This window comes from Bufo gargarizans, chromosome 4 (genome assembly GCF_014858855.1).
Source record: "Bufo gargarizans isolate SCDJY-AF-19 chromosome 4, ASM1485885v1, whole genome shotgun sequence".
NCBI classification, from domain to species: domain Eukaryota; kingdom Metazoa; phylum Chordata; class Amphibia; order Anura; family Bufonidae; genus Bufo; species Bufo gargarizans.
In genome coordinates this window covers 334,294,136-334,315,186 of record NC_058083.1, presented here as the reverse complement: position 1 = coordinate 334,315,186, position 21,051 = coordinate 334,294,136, and the positions used below count along the sequence as shown (strand labels likewise).

The 21,051-nt window shown below is 43.5% G+C and overlaps 1 protein-coding gene across 3 annotated transcripts in view; it reads left to right on the top strand.

The window, feature by feature from the left end:
- The first annotated feature begins 1,186 nt into the window (after positions 1-1,186).
- The window catches only part of PHACTR2 (phosphatase and actin regulator 2), a 336,884-nt gene continuing 317,019 nt past the window's right edge, over positions 1,187-21,051 (top strand). For all 3 annotated transcript variants that reach the window (XR_006388641.1, XM_044289592.1, XM_044289591.1), the window contains exon 1: positions 1,187-1,486. Coding sequence is in view for 2 of the 3 variants with exons in the window: in XM_044289592.1 (XP_044145527.1) it covers positions 1,228-1,486 (259 nt within the window). In the remaining variant the exon portion in view is untranslated. The remainder of the gene's footprint in view (positions 1,487-21,051) is intronic.

The following is a 21,051-nucleotide window of genomic DNA, read 5'->3' as shown; positions in this document are numbered from 1 at the left end:
CTGCTGAAACGGCCAAAACACCCGGCGGGCCGGATCAGTGTCCTCGGCGGGCCGACGTGGTGTATGGGAAGTAAGGGAAAGCAGTTTTGGTCTGAGAGAACTGGCAGAGGAGACATCTTGAGAAGGTCCTCATATTGTAAATGTTTAAACACCTGTAACTAAGGGAAAAACTCAAGGAAAACAGTGGTATGTGAAGAAACTAAAGATTGCTTTATGCATAATGCTGCTACAGCAGTAACATATGCAAAACATTTTTTATTTTTTTTTATGAAAACATGACAGTTACCCTTTAAGTATTTTTAGTCCACGCCTCAAATGTATCTGTATGTAGTTTAATCCAGCCTATAAATATAAGCATATTTTGCATTTACACTTGTTATTTCCCAAGATGTAATGTTGGTATAGTGCTACTTGTATATTTTGTACAGCCTTTCTGGGTCCATCTCTGTATATTGGCTGAGGTGGAGATCCACACATGCTCAGTCTTGATCACAATGTCCAGGAGGCTCGATGAAAAAAGGGAGTTCTTTCGGGAGGTTCAGCATAACTCCTGGGCACCACTGAAACTGTACAGTACCTCCAGGAAAGTACCCAAAATGTGTTTGGTGCCAGGATGCTGCATAATAGACACTTCCAGTAGAGTGCTGTGTCACAAAGGAGACATAAAAATAGGGCAGGTTTGTGGACCTCCAAAAAGGCAGTTATAAAAAGATGAGAAGTATAGTCTTACTTTTCTTTCTGTTCCTTCAGGTATGCACAGGGATCTCCCATGGTGTGGAGAGCTGGTTGATTCTGAAGCTGCAATGTATTCCCTGCTTCTCAGAGAAGATGCAGAGCCAGTGATAAGAGTGTAGGACAGCATCACTGTAATTGCACTTGTCAGGCAATAGCTGGGTATATAAGCATTTTTTAATATGTGTAAGTACAAAAATGTTTATAATTATGGGCTTGTTAAACTATAGACAATATTATTTGTTAGAATAGCCTCTTTAATCGCCTTCCTGTAAATGGATCTGTTTTTTTTTTGGGCTTTTACAAATATATCATGGTTTATGACGTGTTTTGTGGCATTACTATATAAAAAAAAAGAAAGAAAAGAAGTTCAGGATGGGATGTGGTCACTTCCTGTACCTTGGCAGTTTGAAGATTTTGTTTGTACGCTCAGATGCAGACGATGATGTTTTCTCACCGAGTACACTTGCACTTGTAATCTCTTTAGTTCAATTTATGGCAAATTTTTCTATTCCCGAGGAATGCATAGACCCAACAGAGAACAACCCCAACTGTGCTTTAGGGCCAGCCTGGGAATCAGTGACAAAACAAGTAGCAAAGATACCAGCCAAGCAACAATTGAAAGCAGAAATGTCTTCTCCAGTTCTTCATCATGGTTCATCCTTCCAGGAACTCTTCACCAGAGCTAGATCCAAAAGTGACACCATGTCGTTTGTTCAAGTCAGATTGCTCAGAGTTAGAGTTACTGGGTCAGGTAAAAAGATTTTCTAATAATGTTTGTATTGTGTTGTTAATATTTGCACTGTACAGTTAACGTTTGTATTCTGCAACAATATATGCATGTACATATATCAGCAAAAGAAGGCTCTTGCAGTCCAATGGCTGGTTTGGGTGATTGTCATAAAACACCTTATTTTGGCTGCTTAAGGATGCTTTCACGCTTTCAATCACAGTTTTTAGTGGTGTTTTTCTACACTTGTTTTTATTTGTTGTTAAAACGCCAGCTCCAGATGTTAGGTAAAGGTCTATGTAAAATATGAAACGCAGGACACACGTGTTTTTTTTTGCTACTGGTGTTTTTGTTAATTAGGTGATGTTTTTGTCTTTCTAGCTTTTTTTTTTTTAAAACACAGCATGCTGTAACACTTGGTGTTTTTTTGGGGGTGTTTTGCTAACAATTTTTCTATAGAGGAAAAACGCTGGTGGTAAGCCACAGTGGATCAAATTTATTTTTTGAAAAAAAAAAAGAAACCATGTTTGAAACCTTTTCAATGGCACTTGCGTCGGCCTCAACGCTTTCCCGAAAAGGGGGCATGGCAAGGGGGGAGCGGGGCTGACGGCTCCACATTTATCATTTTCTATGACAATTTTCTGGCGTAAAAGAACACTGAAATCTATGCCAGCCAGGGGCACAGAATGCCAGATGCTGTGTCATAAATCAGGTGCAGCATAAGGCAGCACACTTAGTTTTCAGAGCCTGGATAAAGATGACGCTTGCTTAGGAGCTGAGCGGGTGCCATAGCTTACCACCCTGTTGAGTCCTGTACGATAGATTGTAGAAATTCTCTTTATGACTTCAGAGCTCTGTATTGCTTGGGAATGTAGATGTAAGCTTTGTGGGTGCTTGCTGTTTCACAACTCTGACCACTGACTTTTACCCCTTCAGATGCCATGGTCAATTGTGAGCGATAATTTACCAAGCTGCTTATGGTAACCAAATGGCCCTCTGCAACAAGAGTGTGGGAGCCTTTTGATTTCTATGGTAGCCTGAGGCCTTCTGAAGGCTCCTGGTCCTGCCATAGTTAAGTCCTATTAAGCCTTGGTGTTAGTAAATGCTGGGAGCTTTGTTTAGCCAGGATGCCACAGGTTCCCTCCCCAGGATGTTGATACACTTGAATACTGTGGTCAGTAATTGGTGCATGTGCTTTGCTGTAAAAGAAGAAAATGCCCTAAATGGTTATTGGAGTTTTATTCTCAGCGTTGAAATGCACACGTGCAGGATCTCGGCAAGAGGAGAGGATGGTGTAACATCAATACAGGGTTGGCCAGAGATACACTGGGGAGGTGTTAGTCATGCAAAACGCCAATGGGGCTTGGGCACGAACGGCACTGTCCCGGGGCACTTGCGAGCCCTTATTTGCATATCTGTGAAGTCTTGTTTTCTCAGCTTTACAAAATCGCACAAGAACAGTACAGGTACCATTGCTATCATGTGTTTGTGTCCATGCATGCAACAGTAGCAGTATAAAACATGGTAAGTTGGTGACAGACTCCCTTTACAGCACTGAAAATCTGATGGGCAGCAATATATAACTAAGGTAAGCAAGTTTTATGCAAAAAACATATATATATTTCCTCATTTCCCTGGTTCTTTTCTGGCCCTTTGTTTATATGCAATAACAACCATCTCTGCCCCTCCCCCTGCTCTGCTAAGGGAGTGGATGCAAGTACTGCCCCGAGTGACATGTCTGCCTGCTGGGAGACTCTGCAGCATGTTGTATGTGTAGGACTACAAGTCCCAGCTGTATAATGACACTGCTAAGGGAGTGGATACAAGAGCTGGTCTGAGTGCTGGAAGACTCAGCAGCATGTTGTATGTGAAGAACTACAAGTCCCAGCTGTATAATGATACTGCTAAGGGAGTGAATACAAGTGCTGCCCTGAGTGCTAGGAGAATCAATCAGAATTGTCAATGCTGCAGCTACCCAGTCTGTGCAGCTGAAGGGGTTAAGAATCCTAGGAGAGAGCAGACAGCCGGCAGTGAAGGGGGCGTGGTGTGACGTCTGGTTTACAGGCTTGTAAACGAACTTTATCAGAGCAGGGAGAGAAGCTGACATTACAGGTCATGTGACCCTCAGTCAAATCTGATAAACCAGGCACTGCAGATAAAGTGAGTTAGGCTACTTTCACACTTGCATTCAGAGCGGATCAGTTTAGTGTCTGCACAGACGGATCCGCTCCTATAATGCAGACGATGGGATCCGTTCAGAACGGATCCGTCTGCATTATAGTTTAGAAAAAATTCTAAGTGTGAAAGCTGCTCAGACGGATCCGTCCAGACTTTACATTGAAAGTCAATGGGGACGGATCTGTTTGAAAATTGAGCCATATTGTGTCAACTTCAAACGGATCCGTCCCCATTGACTTACATTATAAGTCAGGACGTATCCGTTTGCCTCCGCACGGCCAGGCTGCAGCGTTCGGGAGTCCGCCTGCTGAGTGGAGCAGAGGACAAACGATGCCAGACTGATGCATTCTGAGCGGATCCGCATCCACTCAGATTGCGTTAGGGCTGGACGGATCCGTTCGGGGCCACTTGTGAGAGCCTTCAAACGGAACTCACAAGCGGAGCCCCGAACGCTAGTGTGAAAGTAGCCTTAATTGGAAAGATGTTATATTTGCCTCGTTAGGAACATAGAACAAAAAAATAAATAACTCGGACAACCCCTTTAACAGGTTATTTGGTGTGAACAATAAATTAAAACGAACAATGTAAAAAAAAAATATAATCACTTTTTCTGTATTTGCAACACATAAAATATATATAAATTACAAAGTAATTTATATGTACCCTTAAACAGCACCAGAAAATGCTATTTCTCTTGCATAAAACTAGGCCTTATACACAGGGGTGCACCTAGCTTTTTTGCTGCCTGAGGCGAAAACTGAAATGCCACCCCCCCAATTTATTAACCTAACCCCTTTACGGCAATGAAAGCGCTCATTGCCCATGGCCCTTCTGCTGCCCCCCTCTTGCCCCTTCCTGGTGCTGCCTGAGGCGATCGCCTCACCTGGCCTCATTGGTGGTGCAGCAGCCCTGCTTATACAGACATAACTGGTTGACTTTTTATCGGGTAGGTAACTAGTACTTATAATACAAAAGGCAGATAAGGTCTGTGTGATTAAAGTGATCATGCATCAGGTCTGTGACACCTGATCAACAGCCTATGAGAGGTACACCATTTTCATGTTATATGTGCCTATGGTTTTTCAGTTGACTGTACCTATCTAATAGAAGATACCTGCATGCAACATGACTGTCATGCATGTGTATCATGTACTGTTCACTTTAGGACATGGTATATTAGGACTATTTTTAAAAGTTACAAAGAGGCATCTTCCAGGTAAAGAGAACCATCTCACTAAGCCTACTTTCACATCTCTGTTTGGTGTGGATCCGTCATGGATCTGCACAGACAGATCCGCACCCACAATACAACCGCATGCATTTGTTCAGAACGAATCCGTTTGTATTATCTTTAACATAGCCAAAATAGATCCATCTTGAACACTATTGAAAGTCAATGGCTGACAGATTAGTTTTTGTGCCATATTGTGTCAGTGAAAACGGATCCGTCCCCATTGACTTACATTATGTGTCAGGACGGATCCGTTTGGCTCAGTTTCGTCAGACAGACACGAAAAAGCGTTTTGGTGTCCGCCTCCAAAGCGGAATGGAGGTGGACTGGAGCCAAACTGATGCATTCTGTGCGGATCCTTATCCATTCAGAATGCATTAGGGCAAAACTGACTTTTTGCCAAGCATTGGAACATGACAATGGAAACATCCAAACCGAATATCGATCTGTAGAAAGCTATTTCAGGGTGTTTGCCCCTCATCTGTATGGAGTAGGATTCTGGCTGATTGATTAGGGGCAAACACCCCAAAACAGTTGTCTACAGATCAATATTTGGCCATCTTCTCCTATTTAACCCCTTAAGGATGTTTTTCACCTTAAGGACTAGGCCACGTTTTGGAATTCTGACGTGTCACTTTATGTGGTAGTAACTATGGAGCACTTTTACTTATCCTTGCCATTCGGAGATTGTCTTCTGGTGACACATTGTACTTCATGATAGTGGTAAATTTGAGTCAATATAAATCACCTTTACTTACAAAAAAAAATCCCAAATTTACTGAAAAAGTGAAAATATTCGTAATTTTCAAAATTTTAATTTATCTGCTTTTAAGGCAGATAGTGATACCTCACACAATAGTTGTGATACCTCACACAATACTACTTTATGTTGGCATAATTTTATAGATGTCATTTTTTTTGGGGGGGGGGGGGGGGACGTTAGAAGGCTTAGATGTTTAGAAGCAATTCTTAAAATTTTTAAGAAAACTTCCAAAAACCACTTTTTCAACCACTTGCCCATTGCCCATTGACTATAAACATCCTGGGCGGTCGGGTTTATCTCTTATCGGATGTTTAAGTACGTCCTTTGAGAGATGGCAGGTGAACGCTAATCGTGCAGCTGCCGGGCGGGGGGGCCCGCTGTCAGTGACAGCAGGACACCCCAGAGAGAAAACGTGTCTTAGCTTGTCACTGTGGAGTGATCAAGCTGGTAGACGATCATAAGGTGCATTACCACGACCCGGTACAGGATACAATAAAGTTTATTTTGAGACAACGCGTTTCGGGGTTTCGACGGCCCCTTTATCAAGTCTACATGGAGCATAGATAATAGGAAAAGTACAGTAAAAAATTATAAATAAAAACATATATATGTACTTTTCAAAGTTGTATATGGAATTTGGTATAGACAGATGTGTACATGTATATGTACGTTTAAGAGTCGTATATGGAATTTAATATACAGTTATATATTTGCATGGATGAATATATAGATATTGATAAAACATATAGATATCGATAAAACAGGGGAAAACACACTCCATTGGGTGGGCGGGTGCATCAATAATTATAAGAATATATAAATATATATATAAAAATACATAAAAAGATGGCTGTAAGAAATCTCCCTGTATACATTCATAAATAAATATGTTAATTATAATTAAAATATATAAAACCTAGATGATAAAATATTCAAATACTCGGTTAGGTGAGTAGATATCTCATTGGTACTGATTCATTAGTACATGTGAAAATACCGTATATATATAATTAGCTGACGTATATTATTGGTAAGACTGTCATATGTTGGCACATATTTGGCAGGAAATATTTGCGTATTAAAAAATACCCATGTCACCCTAGTTTTTTGTGCAGCTGAGTGTGTACTGCCTGGTTTCTTCAAAAAAAGGCGCATGTCCGTACCTGTGGGGTCATGTGAAACAAAAGAAGGGGGGGGGGGGGGATGGGAGGGGGTTCATTTAAGACTTTGGCTAAAATGGACCAACCAGTAAATTTATATACATTATGACCCTCTGACCCTATTTTTCTTCTTTTCTCTCCTTTCCCTCTTCTCTCTCCTTGTTTTCTCTGTCTTCCTCTCCCTTTCTCCTCCTCTCCTACTTTCTCTCTCTTCCCCTCTTCTTTCCCCTCCATTCCTCCCATATCTTTCTCTTCTCAATCCCATATATATATATATATATATATATATGTATATATATATATTATTCTTTCTATTCTCCCTTTATTTGTTCATGCCTTATATAAATAAAAGAAAAATAAATGGGTTATCAAATAAGTATACACAAATGTATCTACTTTAGGTTGGTTACCTTGATTTTGTTCTTGTTATTACACTTGGAGTGAGTGTAGCGGTTCACCGCTACAGTCCTATGTGCAGCACGTGTAGAAAGGGCGCGCAGGCAGAGAGGTCTGCGCTCGCTGTGAGGGAGTTGATATCGGGAGGTCAGGGCGTGGTTATGCAAATTATATATATATATATATATATATATATATGGGATTGAGAAGAGAAAGATATGGGAGGAATGGAGGGGAAAGAAGAGGGGAAGAGAGAGAAAGTAGGAGAGGAGGAGAAAGGGAGAGAAAGAAAGAGAAAACAAGGAGAGAGAAGAGGGAAAGGAGAGAAAAGTATGTATATATATTTACTGGTTGGTCCATTTTAGCCAAAGTCTTAAATGAACCCCCTCCCATCCCCCCCCTTCTTTTGTTTCACATGACCCCACAGGTACGGACATGCGCCCTTTTTTAGAAGAAACCAGGCAGTACACACTCAGCTGCACAAAATAATAGGGTGACACAGGTATTTTTTAATACGCAAATATTTCCTGCCAAATATGTGCCAACATATGACAGTCTTACCAATAATATACGTCAGCTAATTATATATATATATATATATATATATATATATATACGGTATTTTCACATGTACTAATGAATCAGTACCAATGAGATATCTACTCACCTAACCGAGTATTTGAATATTTTATCATCTATGTTTTATATATTTTAATTATAATTAACATATTTATTTATGAATGTATACAGGGAGATTTCTTACAGCCTTCTTTTTATGTATTTTTATATATATTTATATATTCTTATAATTATTGATGCACCCGCCCACCCAATAGAGTGTGTTTTCCCCTGTTTTATCGATATCTATATATTGATCCATGCAAATATATAACTATATATTAAATTCCATATACGACTCTTAAACGTACATATACATGTACACATCTGTCTATACCAAATTCCGCATACAACTTTGAAACATACATATATATGTTTTTATTTATTATTATTTTTTACTGTACTTTTCCTATTATCTATGTTCCATGTAGACTTGATAAAGGGGCTGTCGAGACCCCGAAACGCGTTGTCTCAAAATAAACTTTATTGTATCCTGTACCGGGTCGTGGTAATGCGCCTTATGATCGTCTACCAGCTTGATCATTCCACAGTGACAAGCTAAGACACGTTTTCCAATATATACCCAAGTGGCGACTTGGCCTTCGTCCCAAGGGGCTTCTTGACGCATCTGGCAGCACTGACCTGCACCTTTTATACCTCACAGCTCACCTGCAATACGGTTGTACTTAACTTCGGTGCAAGGTGAGTCTATCGTATCCACCAGCTCTTTGAAGGAAGCTGTTGTACCTCGATTTACTTACCCTATGAGCGCCTTTCTCACCCTTTGGCCGTTACCCTACCCCAGAGAGAAGGCAGGGACCGTTCCTGGGTGTCCCTACCTTCTATTGCTGTATACACAAAAAATAGTACATAATCTACCCCATCAAGTGAACAGCGTAAACAAAAAACTAATAAAAATTATGCCAAAACTGCTTTTTTTGTCACCTCACCCCCCAAAAACCCATAATTTCATTTAAACAAAAAGTGGCTGGCAAGGAGCTGCTGGCTGCAGCAAGTGTGTATGGGAAGTGAGGGAAAGCAGTTTTGGCCTGAGAGAACTGGCAGAAGAGCCATCTTGAGAAGGTCCTCATATTGTAAATGTTTAAAATGGTGCCAATAAAAACTACAGCTTGTCCCGCAAAAAATAAGCCCTCATGCAACTCAGTCAACAAAAAATAAACCAAGTTATTGCTTTAAAAAACCATGACAGAAAATTCCATGTTAGAAAATCCAGATGCCGCTTCTTCCCTTCTGAGCCCTGGCGTATCATCCCCAAATACCAGTTTACAACCACAATTAGGGTGTTAATATATTCATGAGAAAATGGGTAGGAAATTGTGGGGGGATATTCTCCTGTTATCTTTTGTGAAAAGGAAAGTTTGGGTCTAAAGCACCATTTTCTTGTAGAAAAAAAAAAGTTATTTTTCATTTTCATAGCCAAGGATTATAAATTCTATGAAACGCCTGTTGAGTAACTTAAAGTGCTCACTACACCCCTTAAAAATTCCTTGGGTGGTGTGGTTTACAAAATGTGGTCACTTTTTGAGGGTTTTCACTGTGGGTGTACTTTAGGCTCTCATGCAACATAGCGCCCTAAGACCATTTCAGTGAAATCTGCCCCCCAAAAACCATATGGCGCCCCTTGCCTTCTGAGCCCTGCCGTGTGCCCATACAGCAGTTTACAACCACATATGGCGTGTTTCTGTAAACTGCAGAATCATGGTAATGAATATTGAGGTTTTTTTTTGTTGTTAACCCTTGATGTGTTACAGGAAAAAAAAAAATTGAAATGGAAAATCTGCAAACAAAAAAGTGAAATTTAGAAATTTCACCTCTATTTTGCTTTAACCCCTGTGGAATACTTGAAGGGTTAACAACATTTCTAAAAGCAGTTTTGAATAGTTTGAGGGCTGTAGTTTCTAAAATAGGGTATTTATGGGTGGTTTTAATTATGTGGGCTCCTCAAAATGACTTCGGAACTGAACTGGTCCTTGAAAAAAATTGAATTTGGAAATTTTCTTAAAAATTTAAAATATTGTCTCTAAAATTCTAAACCTTCTAACGTTCTAAACAGGGGCGTAGCTAAAGGTTCACGGGCCCTGGTGCAAGAGTTCATCTTGGGCCCCCTTTCCCTCAGTGCTTTGTGGCCAGGGGCAGGGGAGCACGTAGCCTTTATGCTGCCTGAGGCAAAAATTGAAACGGCACCCCCATCCCCATGCCAAATTCTTGACCTAACCCCTTCCCTCCAGCCAGAGGTGTAACTTGATCAGCATGCACTTTCTATAATACTGGTGTTTTCTTATGCGGCACAAGGGTGTTTGGGACCCCTAAGGCTCCTGGGCCCGGTAGCGACTGCTACCTCTGCACCCCCTATAGCTACGCCCCTAGTTCTAAAAAAATAAATTACATTACTAAAATGATGCCAACATATAGTACACATATGGTGAATGTAAACAATCTCTAAATGGCTTGGATGAGTTAAAGCATTCCAAAGTCTTTACCACATAAAGTGACATTTGTCAGATTTGCAAAATTAGGCCTGGTCAGGAAGGGGGCAAATGGCCCGGTCTGGATGTGAAGTGAAGTCACTTTGTGGGGCTTAGGATACTTTCACACTAGCGTTAGTGTGAGTTCCATCCTAGGGGCTCAATACCAGAAAAAACTGATCAGTTTTATCCTAATGCATTCTGAATGGAGAGCAATCCATTCAGTATGCATCAGGATGTCTTTAGTCACTCTTATGGTATTTGACTGGAGAAAATACCGCAGCATGCTGCGGTATTTTCTCCGTCCAAAATTCAGGAACACTTGCCAGAATTGAAATGCATTAATGCCGATTCCGGCACTAAGTGTTCCAGCAAAACAGATCCGGTTTTCCGGTCTGTGCATGCGCAGACCTTTAAAAATGCAAAAAAATAAATAAATTGTCACGAGGGTATCGAGAACCACGCCTGACTCCGTTATACCCGGGGTCAGGAAGTCGCAGCGGTTGGCTGCACGCTCTATTTAAGATAGGGCTGTTTTCCTTATGGTAGCTTTCTGGGTTTGCTTTGCAAACCCTTTTGGCTCACTCAGGGATCCGTAGCTCCTTCTCCTCAGCTGTTCCTTGTCCAGCACTCCCAAACCTCCTTATTTTCCTCTCTCACACTTCTCTGGTTGCCAGAGATAGAGCTTCCTGCCCGGACATCTATCCTGACCCACTGGAGCTGTGTTGCTGCGTTCTCTGGTAGTTGATCCAGAACGCTACCCTCCGGATCCCTGTTGGACCTTTGTGGACAGTTGTTGTCGTCCACCTGGGGGTTTATGTTTGTCTGTGTTTGTCTGTCCTCTCCCTGGTGTTTCCCTCTTAGTGCAGTGGTGAGGACTAGCGATCCCACCGGCCCGTTCACTATCTAGGGCTCATTTCAGGGAAAGCCAGGGTTTAGGTACGTGATCGCCGCACGGGTGAGGAACCCGTCTAGGGACGTCAGGGCAGTCAGGTGCCAGCCGCAAGGTGAGTTAGGGGTCACCACCTTTCCCTCTCCCTTAGGCAGTAGTGTAGTTGCGGCCTGCAGTATGTGGGGCGCACCACACAGGAACTACATTGCCGATTGAATCAACACAGACATAATATACGACGCTTATATCAAAAACATAGTCTGTCAAGACACTGTGCAACAACCACAGAAAAACAAAAACACCCAATAAAAATCATTCCCATAGAACATATACCTGAAAACCCATTTAATCGGTTTGACATTTTACAGAAACGGGAGGTCTTCTGGATATACCAACTTGATACGCTAACACCCCATGGTCTCAATGAACTTAGTGAAACAGTACTCTAACCAAATAGCATATGCCATTACCCACACCCTATATTTTACATATTATCTACCCCCCCTTTTTTAATCTAGTATCTTTATTTATATTTTACATTTTATTTCCCTGTATTTTTAAAGATTACTATTATTTTTATACATAATGTCCGTCTGCCAAGATATCCTTCTGGCTCCCCCCCTCCCCCCTTTTTTACTAAAAACCGTGTGTCTTATGCACACTATTGTTTCTGCTATATAGTTTATTGTTTAATGTTCACACCAAATAGATTTATACTCCAAAGCGTTCGTTTTGTGCGGTATCATCCCTCTCATCTCCCTCTCCCTTTTATCTCCCCTGCTATCTCTTCATTGCCATATAGTACTCAGCAAGCATCCTTTTAGCCCGTCTCACTAACTTACATGTCAGGAGGTGAGATAATCTCCCTCACCACTCCGGACAGCGTAGCTCTTCTCAGCGCCTCCTTTACTATCATACAGGACCAAACAGCATCCCTGTGGTCCGCCCCACTAGCCTACGTGTCAGGGGAAGGGGGCGGATGGGGGCGTGTCCTACCACTTTGTTCAGCCTAGCGCTTCCCAGCGCCCCATTTACCGAACGAAACATAGCCACCCCTCCAGCGTCACGTCATAAAGGTGGGCGGGACATAGTAACCCGTCCTGGAATATGACCGCTCTTCGCCGGCTTCGGCTCATAATTACTACTGGTGTATATTTTCTTCCTCAGTGATCACCGGACACCTTGGTTAAGTGTGCCCAATCCTGTTTTTACCAAAGACCGATAGAATTCTGATCATTTTAATTTATGTCTACTTATACTAACTCCGCCCATAGCCACGCCCCGTACAATTGCGGAAAGGCGCCAAAAATAAGTGTATAAATAAATTCAAACTGTTGTGTATTGTATTACTGATTGTCCTGAAGAAGAGGGTCCAATTCCCTCGAAACGCGTAGACTAATAAATACCTTTTTAACTCACCATTTGTGTGATACATCTAGCTGAGCAGCGCCCAAAGGCAATAGCTATAAGCAGTTCCAGTTTTTTCTCTTTTTTGGTTTATCTTACTTTGCTTCCGCATTTAATCGCTAAATGCGCCCTGGAACGAAGGCTGCAGCAAGGCACTCCCCGGTTGCTGGTCGGGTCCATCTACCAGCCAGGCTCGTCAAAGATGTTGTGACTCTTCACAACACATTCTGGTAAGCGCACTACTTTTTGCATTATTTCAGCATCCTATACTGTACTACACATTTGGCGCTGCCCTCTCTCTTCTCCCCTCCCTTCTCCCTTAGGCAGGGCTTTCCCTGTTTTCCTCCCTGTGCGTGACACCGGTCATTACATTATCTCTGGCTCTTATTTTGTGTAGGTAAAAAAAAAAATATATATATTATTATTATTATTTTTTTACCTACTTAGAATCCAGTATGGATCAAATTGCTGCTCTGTCCAAACAATTTCATGGCCTGTCTTTGGAGGTGGTAGGATTGAAGGCGTCGGTCCTCCAGCAACAGCAGCAATTACAACTGACCGCAAGCCCAGCGGTTGCTACTGGTAACCAGGTTGTTGCGGAACCCAAGGTCCCTCTCCCTGACAGATTTTCTGGGGGAAGGGACAAGTTTTTGGCATTCCGTGAGGCCTGTAAGTTATATTTTAAACTGCGCCCTCACTCCTCTGGTAATGAAGATCAGCGGGTGGGGGTTGTTATTTCCCTGCTGCAGGGGGACCCGCAATCCTGGGCATTCTCTTTACCTACTGATTCCCAGGCTCTTCGGTCAGTGGATGAGTTTTTCGGGGCCTTGGGTCTCATATATGACGACCCTGACCGAGTAGCACTGGCTGAATCAAGATTACGGAGACTCTTACAAGGAGAACGGCCGGTAGAGGAGTATTGCTCTGAATTCCGTAGGTGGGCTACGGATACCCAATGGAACGACCCGGCTCTCAGGAGTCAGTTCTGCTCTGGGTTATCCGAAAGGGTTAAGGATGCGCTTGCATTATATGAGACCCCCTTTTCCCTTGATGCGGTTATGTCCCTTTCTATCCGTATAGAGAGACGCCTTAGGGACAGGTTGAAAGAACCGGAGAAATTGGTAACTCCTCTCAAGCAGCAGTTAGTCTGTACGGACTTAGACGAGCCTATGCAGCTAGGAGGAACTACTCGTCAGGTCCGTCCTCCTGAGGCTCGCCGTAGGCGTGGGGTTTGTTTTTTTTGTGGGGAGAGGGGTCATTTCATTAATGTCTGTCCTTCTTTCCTCAGAAACAAAAGACCGTCTGAAAAACTACTAACCCCAGGCTGTGTGGAGGATGTCAGCCGGGGGGTATACGTCTCCTCCATACGTACATCGCAATTTGTGTTGCCAGCGGTTATTGTTTTTGGTGATAAGACGGAGACTATTTCTTTCTTTTTAGACAGTGGAGCAGGGGTAAATTTGATAGATGCCAATTTTGCCCGCACTTTGGGTTTGTCTCTCTGTACGTTACAGAGACCCATTCCCATATTTGCTATTGATTCTGCTCCCCTGTCTCAGAGAAACCTCACCCACATTGTTCATAATATACACCTTCGGGTAGGGGACCACCATAACGAGATGCTTTCAGGTTATGTTCTGGAGGGGCTTCCCACTCCGGTGGTGCTGGGTCTTCCCTGGTTGGTAGCGCACAATCCAGTAGTGGATTGGCAGGCCAGGGAGATATTGGAGTGGAGTGAGCAGTGCAGAGAAAATTGCTTAAATAGCAATTGCTTAGTCGCCTCCATAACTACCCTACCTACATTTATTTCGGATTTTGAGGATGTTTTTTCTGAAAAGGGTTGTCAGAAGTTACCACCTCATCGTCCTTATGATTGCCCGGTTAACCTTATTCCCGGCGCAAAATTACCCAAGACCAGGTTATATAATCTTTCGGGTCCAGAGAGACAAGCCATGAAAGATTATATCTCCGAGAGCTTGGCTAAGGGACACATCAGGCCCTCTTCTTCACCCGTGGCTGCAGGGTTTTTCTTCGTTAAAAAGAAAGATGGGGGCCTGCGTCCTTGCTTAGATTTTCGCGAATTAAATCGGATAACCATCCGAGACCCATACCCTCTTCCTCTCATTCCTGACCTGTTTAATCAGATTGCGGGTGCTAGGTGGTTCTCCAAACTTGATCTTAGGGGGGCCTACAGTCTGATTCGTATTAAGGAGGGGGATGAGTGGAAGACAGCGTAACACCCCTGAGGGGCATTATGAAAATCTAGTTATGCCTTTCGGTCTGACCAATGCTCCTGCCGTCTTTCAACATTTTGTTAATGACATTTTTAGTCATCTAATCGGCAGGTTTGTGGTAATATACCTAGATGATATTTTAATTTATTCGTCTGATCTGAGAACACATGAGGAGCATGTCAGACAAGTACTGCAGGTCCTACGGACGAATGAATTATATGCTAAGATTGAAAAATGTGTCTTCGCCATTCAGGAAATACAATTCCTGGGTTATTTTTTATCTGCTTCAGGTTTCCGTATGGATCCTAGGAAGGTCCAGGCAATTTTAGATTGGGATCTTCCTGAGAACCTCAAAGCACTACAACGGTTCTTGGGCTTCGCGAATTTCTATAGGAAATTCATTAAAAATTATTCACTTATTGTAAAACCGCTTACTGACATGACTAGGAAGGGGACTGATTTTTCTAAATGGTCTGACGCCGCTAAAGTTGCTTTTTCCTCTCTAAAAGAGAGGTTTACCTCAGCACCTGTACTAGTCCAACCTGATGTCTCTCAGCCTTTTATTGTTGAAGTCGATGCGTCAGAGGTGGGAGTGGGGGCGGTGCTGTCTCAGGGTCCGTCTCCTGGCAAATGGCATCCTTGTGCTTTCTTTTCGAAAAAACTATCTGCAGCAGAAAAGAACTACGATATTGGCAATAGGGAACTATTAGCTATTAAACTTGCGTTTGAGGAGTGGCGCCACTTCTTAGAGGGGGCAGTCCACCCCGTCACTGTGATTACGGACCACAAAAATCTCCTGTACCTCGAATCAGCTAAGCGTCTCACCCCCAGACAGGCTAGGTGGTCGCTATTTTTTACCAGGTTTAACTTTGTTATTACCTATCGTCCTGGGGCAAAGAACACCAAGGCTGATGCACTATCTCGTTGTTTCCCTGGAGGGGGTAATGTGAGTGATCCGGTGCCCATTCTTCAAAGAGGAGTGGTTGTCTCTGCGGTACACTCTGTTTTGGAGGGGAAGGTGTTAGAGGCCCAGGGGGACGCCCCGGTCTCTTGCCCCTCAGAGAAATTGTTTGTACCGTTGAACCTACGTTTCGAATTATTAAAGGAACATCATAATTCGGCACTTGCTGGGCACCCGGGTAGTAAAGCAACCTTGGAGCTATTGTCTCGTCGTTTTTGGTGGCCAAGGTTGCGTCAGGATGTATTGGATTTTGTGTCTTCTTGTTCTACCTGTGCGCGCAAAAGTTTCACATACACGTCCTGCAGGGTCTCTATTACCACTCGTCATTCCCAATAGACCGTGGACACATCTGTCAATGGATTTTATCACTGACTTACCTTTGTCTGCGGGTAAAACAGTGATTTTGGTAGTAGTGGACAGGTTTAGCAAAATGGTACACTTCATTGCGTTACCCGCACTACCTAATGCTCAGACTCTTGCTCAGGTATTCGTCAGTGAAATCGTGAAGCTTCACGGGGTCCCCTCCGATGTTGTTTCGGATCGGGGTACCCAGTTTATTTCTAAATTTTGGAAAGCTTTTTGTTCCCGTTTGGGGGTACACTTGTCCTTTTCCTCAGCTTTCCATCCTCAGTCGAATGGACAGACTGAGCGAACCAACCAAAACCTTGAGACATATCTAAGATGTTTTGTGTCTGAAAACCAAGAGTTGTGGTCATCATATTTACCGTTAGCTGAGTTTGCCATAAATAATCGTCGTCAGGAATCCACTGGCAAGTCACCATTTCTTGGTGCATATGGTTTTCATCCCCAATTCTGTACTTTCAAAGAGGGGGGGTCTTCTGGGGTTCCCGAAGAGGAACGTTTTTCGTCATCTCTTTCATCGGTATGGCAGAAGGTGCAAGCTAACTTGAAAAATATGGGAGGTAAATACAAATGCATGGCTGATAAGAGACGGTCGCCAGGTCCGGACCTAGGAGTGAATGACTATGTGTGGTTGTCTACTAGGAATATTAAATTGAAGGTTCCCTCTTGGAAACTGGGTCCTAGGTTTATTGGCCCTTACAAAATTGTAGCCATCATTAACCCCATGGCTTTTCGCCTGGAGTTACCTCAGACTTTTAAAATTCATAATGTTTTTCATAAGTCGTTACTCAAAAAATATGTTCCACCTCTAGAACCATCACCGCTGCCACCCCCTCCTGTTGTCGTGGATGGTAATCTAGAATTTCAGATATCCAAAATTGTTAATTCTCGTCGGGTCCGCCGCTCTCTTCAATATCTGGTGCATTGGAGAGGTTACGGTCCCGAGGAAAGAATGTGGGTTCCTGCGTCTGAGGTAAACGCCGACAGGTTAGTTCGGGTTTTTCATGCCTCTCATCCTGAGAGACCTGGTCCTGAGTGTCCGGAGGCCCCTCGTAGAGAGGGGGGTACTGTCACGAGGGTATCGAGAACCACGCCTGACTCCGTTATACCCGGGGTCAGGAAGTCGCAGCGGTTGGCTGCACGCTCTATTTAAGATAGGGCTGTTTTCCTTATGGTAGCTTTCTGGGTTTGCTTTGCAAACCCTTTTGGCTCACTCAGGGATCCGTAGCTCCTTCTCCTCAGCTGTTCCTTGTCCAGCACTCCCAAACCTCCTTATATTCCTCTCTCACACTTCTCTGGTTGCCAGAGATAGAGCTTCCTGCCCGGACATCTATCCTGACCCACTGGAGCTGTGTTGCTGCGTTCTCTGGTAGTTGATCCAGAACGCTACCCTCCGGATCCCTGTTGGACCTTTGTGGACAGTTGTTGTCGTCCACCTGGGTGTTTGTGTTTGTCTGTGTTTGTCTGTCCTCTCCCTGGTGTTTCCCTCTTAGTGCAGTGGTGAGGACTAGCGATCCCACCGGCCCTGTTCACTATCTAGGGCTCATTTCAGGGAAAGCCAGGGTTTAGGCACGTGATCGCCGCACGGGTGAGGAACCCGTCTAGGGACGTCAGGGCAGTCAGGTGCCAGCCGCAAGGTGAGTTAGGGGTCACCACCTTTCCCTCTCCCTTAGGCAGGGCTTTCCCTGTTTTCCTCCCTGTGCGTGACACCGGTCATTACATAAATACCGGATTCGTTTTTCCGGATAACACCGGAGAAACGGATGCAGTGTTTCAATGCATTTTAAATGCTATCCGTTTGCACACGGATTTCCTGATCCAGCAGGCAGTTCCAGCGACGGAACTGCCCGCCGGATCTTCACAACGCAAGTGTGAAAGTGCCCTTACATAGTAGAAACCACCCATAAATGACCCCAATTTAGAAATTACACCCCTCAAGGTATTCAAAACAGATTTTACAAACCCTTGTAAACCCCTGTGTTAACCCTTTATATATTCCACAAGAATTAAAGGAAAATAGAGATGACATTTCTACATTTCACTTATTTGGCATATTTTTCATTTTAATCCATTTTTTTCCAGTAACACATCAAGGGTTAGCAGCCAAACAAAACTCAAAATCTACTACCCCGTTACTGCGATTTACAGAAACACCCCATATGTGGTCGTAAAACTGCTGTATGAGCGCATAGCACGGCACAGAAGGAAAGGAGCACCATATGGTTTTTGGAGGGCAGATTTTGCTAGACTGGTTTTTAGACACCATTTGCCATTTGAAGCCCCCCTGATGCACCCTACAGTAGAAACAACCAAAAAGTGACCCCATTTTGGAAACTACGGGATAAGGTGACCGTTGTGTTGATACTATTTTGGGGTACATATGATTTTTGATCACTTTATATTATGCTTTTTGTTAGGCAAGGTTACCAAAAATGACTGTTCTGGCACAGTTTTTATTTTTTGTTATTTACAATGTTCATCTGACAGGTTAGATCATGTGTTTCTTTTTTTACAGACAAGACGATATCAAGTATGTCTACTTTTTTTGTTTGTTTCAGTTATACATAATAAAGCATGTTTTTCTATTTTTCTGCCGATCATCTTGTGTAGGGGCTAGTTTTTTATGAGAAGAGTTTACATTTTCATTGGCACCAATTTTGGGTACATAATATTTTTTGATCATTCAGTATTGCTCTTTATGGAGCAAGAAAACGAAAAAATGATAATTACACTTACCGGTAATTTGATTGTCAAGAGTCCATGACGGCACCATGAGAGAGGGTCCGCCTCCCAGGACACGAAACCCACAGGTATAAAAAATGAGGAGCCTCTCTCTTCCTCAGTCGATTTCAGAGACCAGAAGCCCCCCATAATCCAATCCTCCAACTTTCATCGCTTGCTTGCTCGAAGACATATGCTCTCTTCACGTTTAATTATATCCTCGTGACCATCCCCAAGAACCGTCACCAACACCGACGTAAAAAGGGTGGGAAATTTAGGGGTGCTGTCATGGACTCTTGAAAATCAAATTGGCGGTAAGTGTAATTATAATTTTTCCCTATCATCCATGACAGCTCCACAAGAGATCCCAGAGAATAATTAGGGTGGGACCACGGCCTGGAGAAACTTACGAAGAAAGATCCAACCTATAGTGCTTAAAGAAGGTCAAGGGAGATGACCAAGTTGCGTCTTTGCAGATGTATTGGATTGAAGGTTCTGCTCTCTCTGCCCAAGAAGTTGCCACCACTCTTGTTGAGTGAGCCGACCATCCCCGGGGAACCGGCTTCTGTAGGGAAACATAAGCTAAACAGATAGCCTGCCTTATCCACCTAGCTAATGAACTCTTGCTAGCTGATTCTCCTTTATTAGGGCCTGCAAATTGTATAAACAAAGAGGTTCACTTCCTCCAGCCCTTGGTAGCATCTAAATAAGCCAGCACACATCTCCTAAAATCCAAATGATAGAGCTTCCTTAGGGTTCTAAGGGTGATCACAAAAGGAATGGAGAAACACTTCTTGTGAAAATTTAAAATCGGAGAATACCTTGTGGAGAAATGTTGGATCGGGGTGAAGGGTAATCCTGTAGTCCTGAATGGACATATAAGGAGGGTTGATGGAAAGAGCTAGCATCTCACCTAATCTCTGTAACGGGGTGCCGAAGGCGCACTTGGTCTCCCATCAGCCGCAGACCTGCTGCTTAGCTTTGGGAGCGAGGATCTGTGTTTGACTTCATTCCCAGGGCGGCTTTGCTAGCTGGGAGGCTCCCTGCTCCTAGGTCTGCCTTAAGCGCCGAGCTGATCACTTGGTGCTCGATTGGTCGGTCTGTCGGTCATGTGATGCTGGCCATGTCACATGACCCTCACTCCCCACTATAAATACAGGCAGCCTGCTAGCCACAGGTTGCCTGTTAATTCTAGGTTCCTGGCATTTTGATAGACTACTGAATACTACCTGACCCTGTTCCCTGACGATCCTTTGCCTGCTCCTCCTGTACTGCGCGTCTCTCCTGGTATCCTGACCCTGGCTTCCACCTGACGATTCTTTGCGGACTCCTGTTGTACTTCGTTTCTATCCTGGTATTTGACCTCGGCTTTCCTGACTATTCTCTGCTCATTCCTTAGTACTGCGTAGCTCTCTAGGTATTGACCCGGTCTGTTCACGTTCCGTTATTTGTCTTGTCTGTCTTCCCAGCACGTATCCTAAGTTAGGGACTGCCGTCTAGTTGTCCCCTGTCATTAGGAGGGTGGAGCGCAGTGGTCACTATCCTCCTCCCTGTGTGTAGTGTACGTGACCGTCACAATCTCCTGGCCGATGTGATGGCGACTAAAAAGACATTTTAATATTAGAATCTTAATGGGGACTTCAGAGAGGGATTCAAAGGGTGCCTTAACCAAAGCATGAAGGACCAGGCCAAGGTCCTGAGGAGGGACCCTAGCGATCCTAGCCGGGGTGTTCCTAGCAACGGCCTTACTAAATCTAACAATCAAAGGATGAGCAGCTAGACTTGAATCAAACCAAACACTTAGGGCAGAAATCTGAACTTTTAAGGTAATTAAGGCCAACCCCTTATCTAATCCCCTCTGGAGAAACTCTTAAATCCTAGGGATGCTAAGCTGACAAGAAGGTGAAGGAGGTATCCCTTTAAACTTAAAGAAAACCGACCATACTCTAGCGTATATGCCTGTAGTCACTTCCTTCCTACGCTTTAATAAGGTAGAGACTACCGACCCTGATAGCCCCTTTTGGATCAGTAGCGACCTTTCAAATAGCAAGCCGTCAAGTGAAGGCCTTTGACTGGGGGATGTATCACTGGGCCTTGACATCAGAGATCCGGAATTTCTGGAAGGACCCATGGCTCCCTGACCGACAGTAGTCTTAACCAGGTGAACCATCCTCAACGG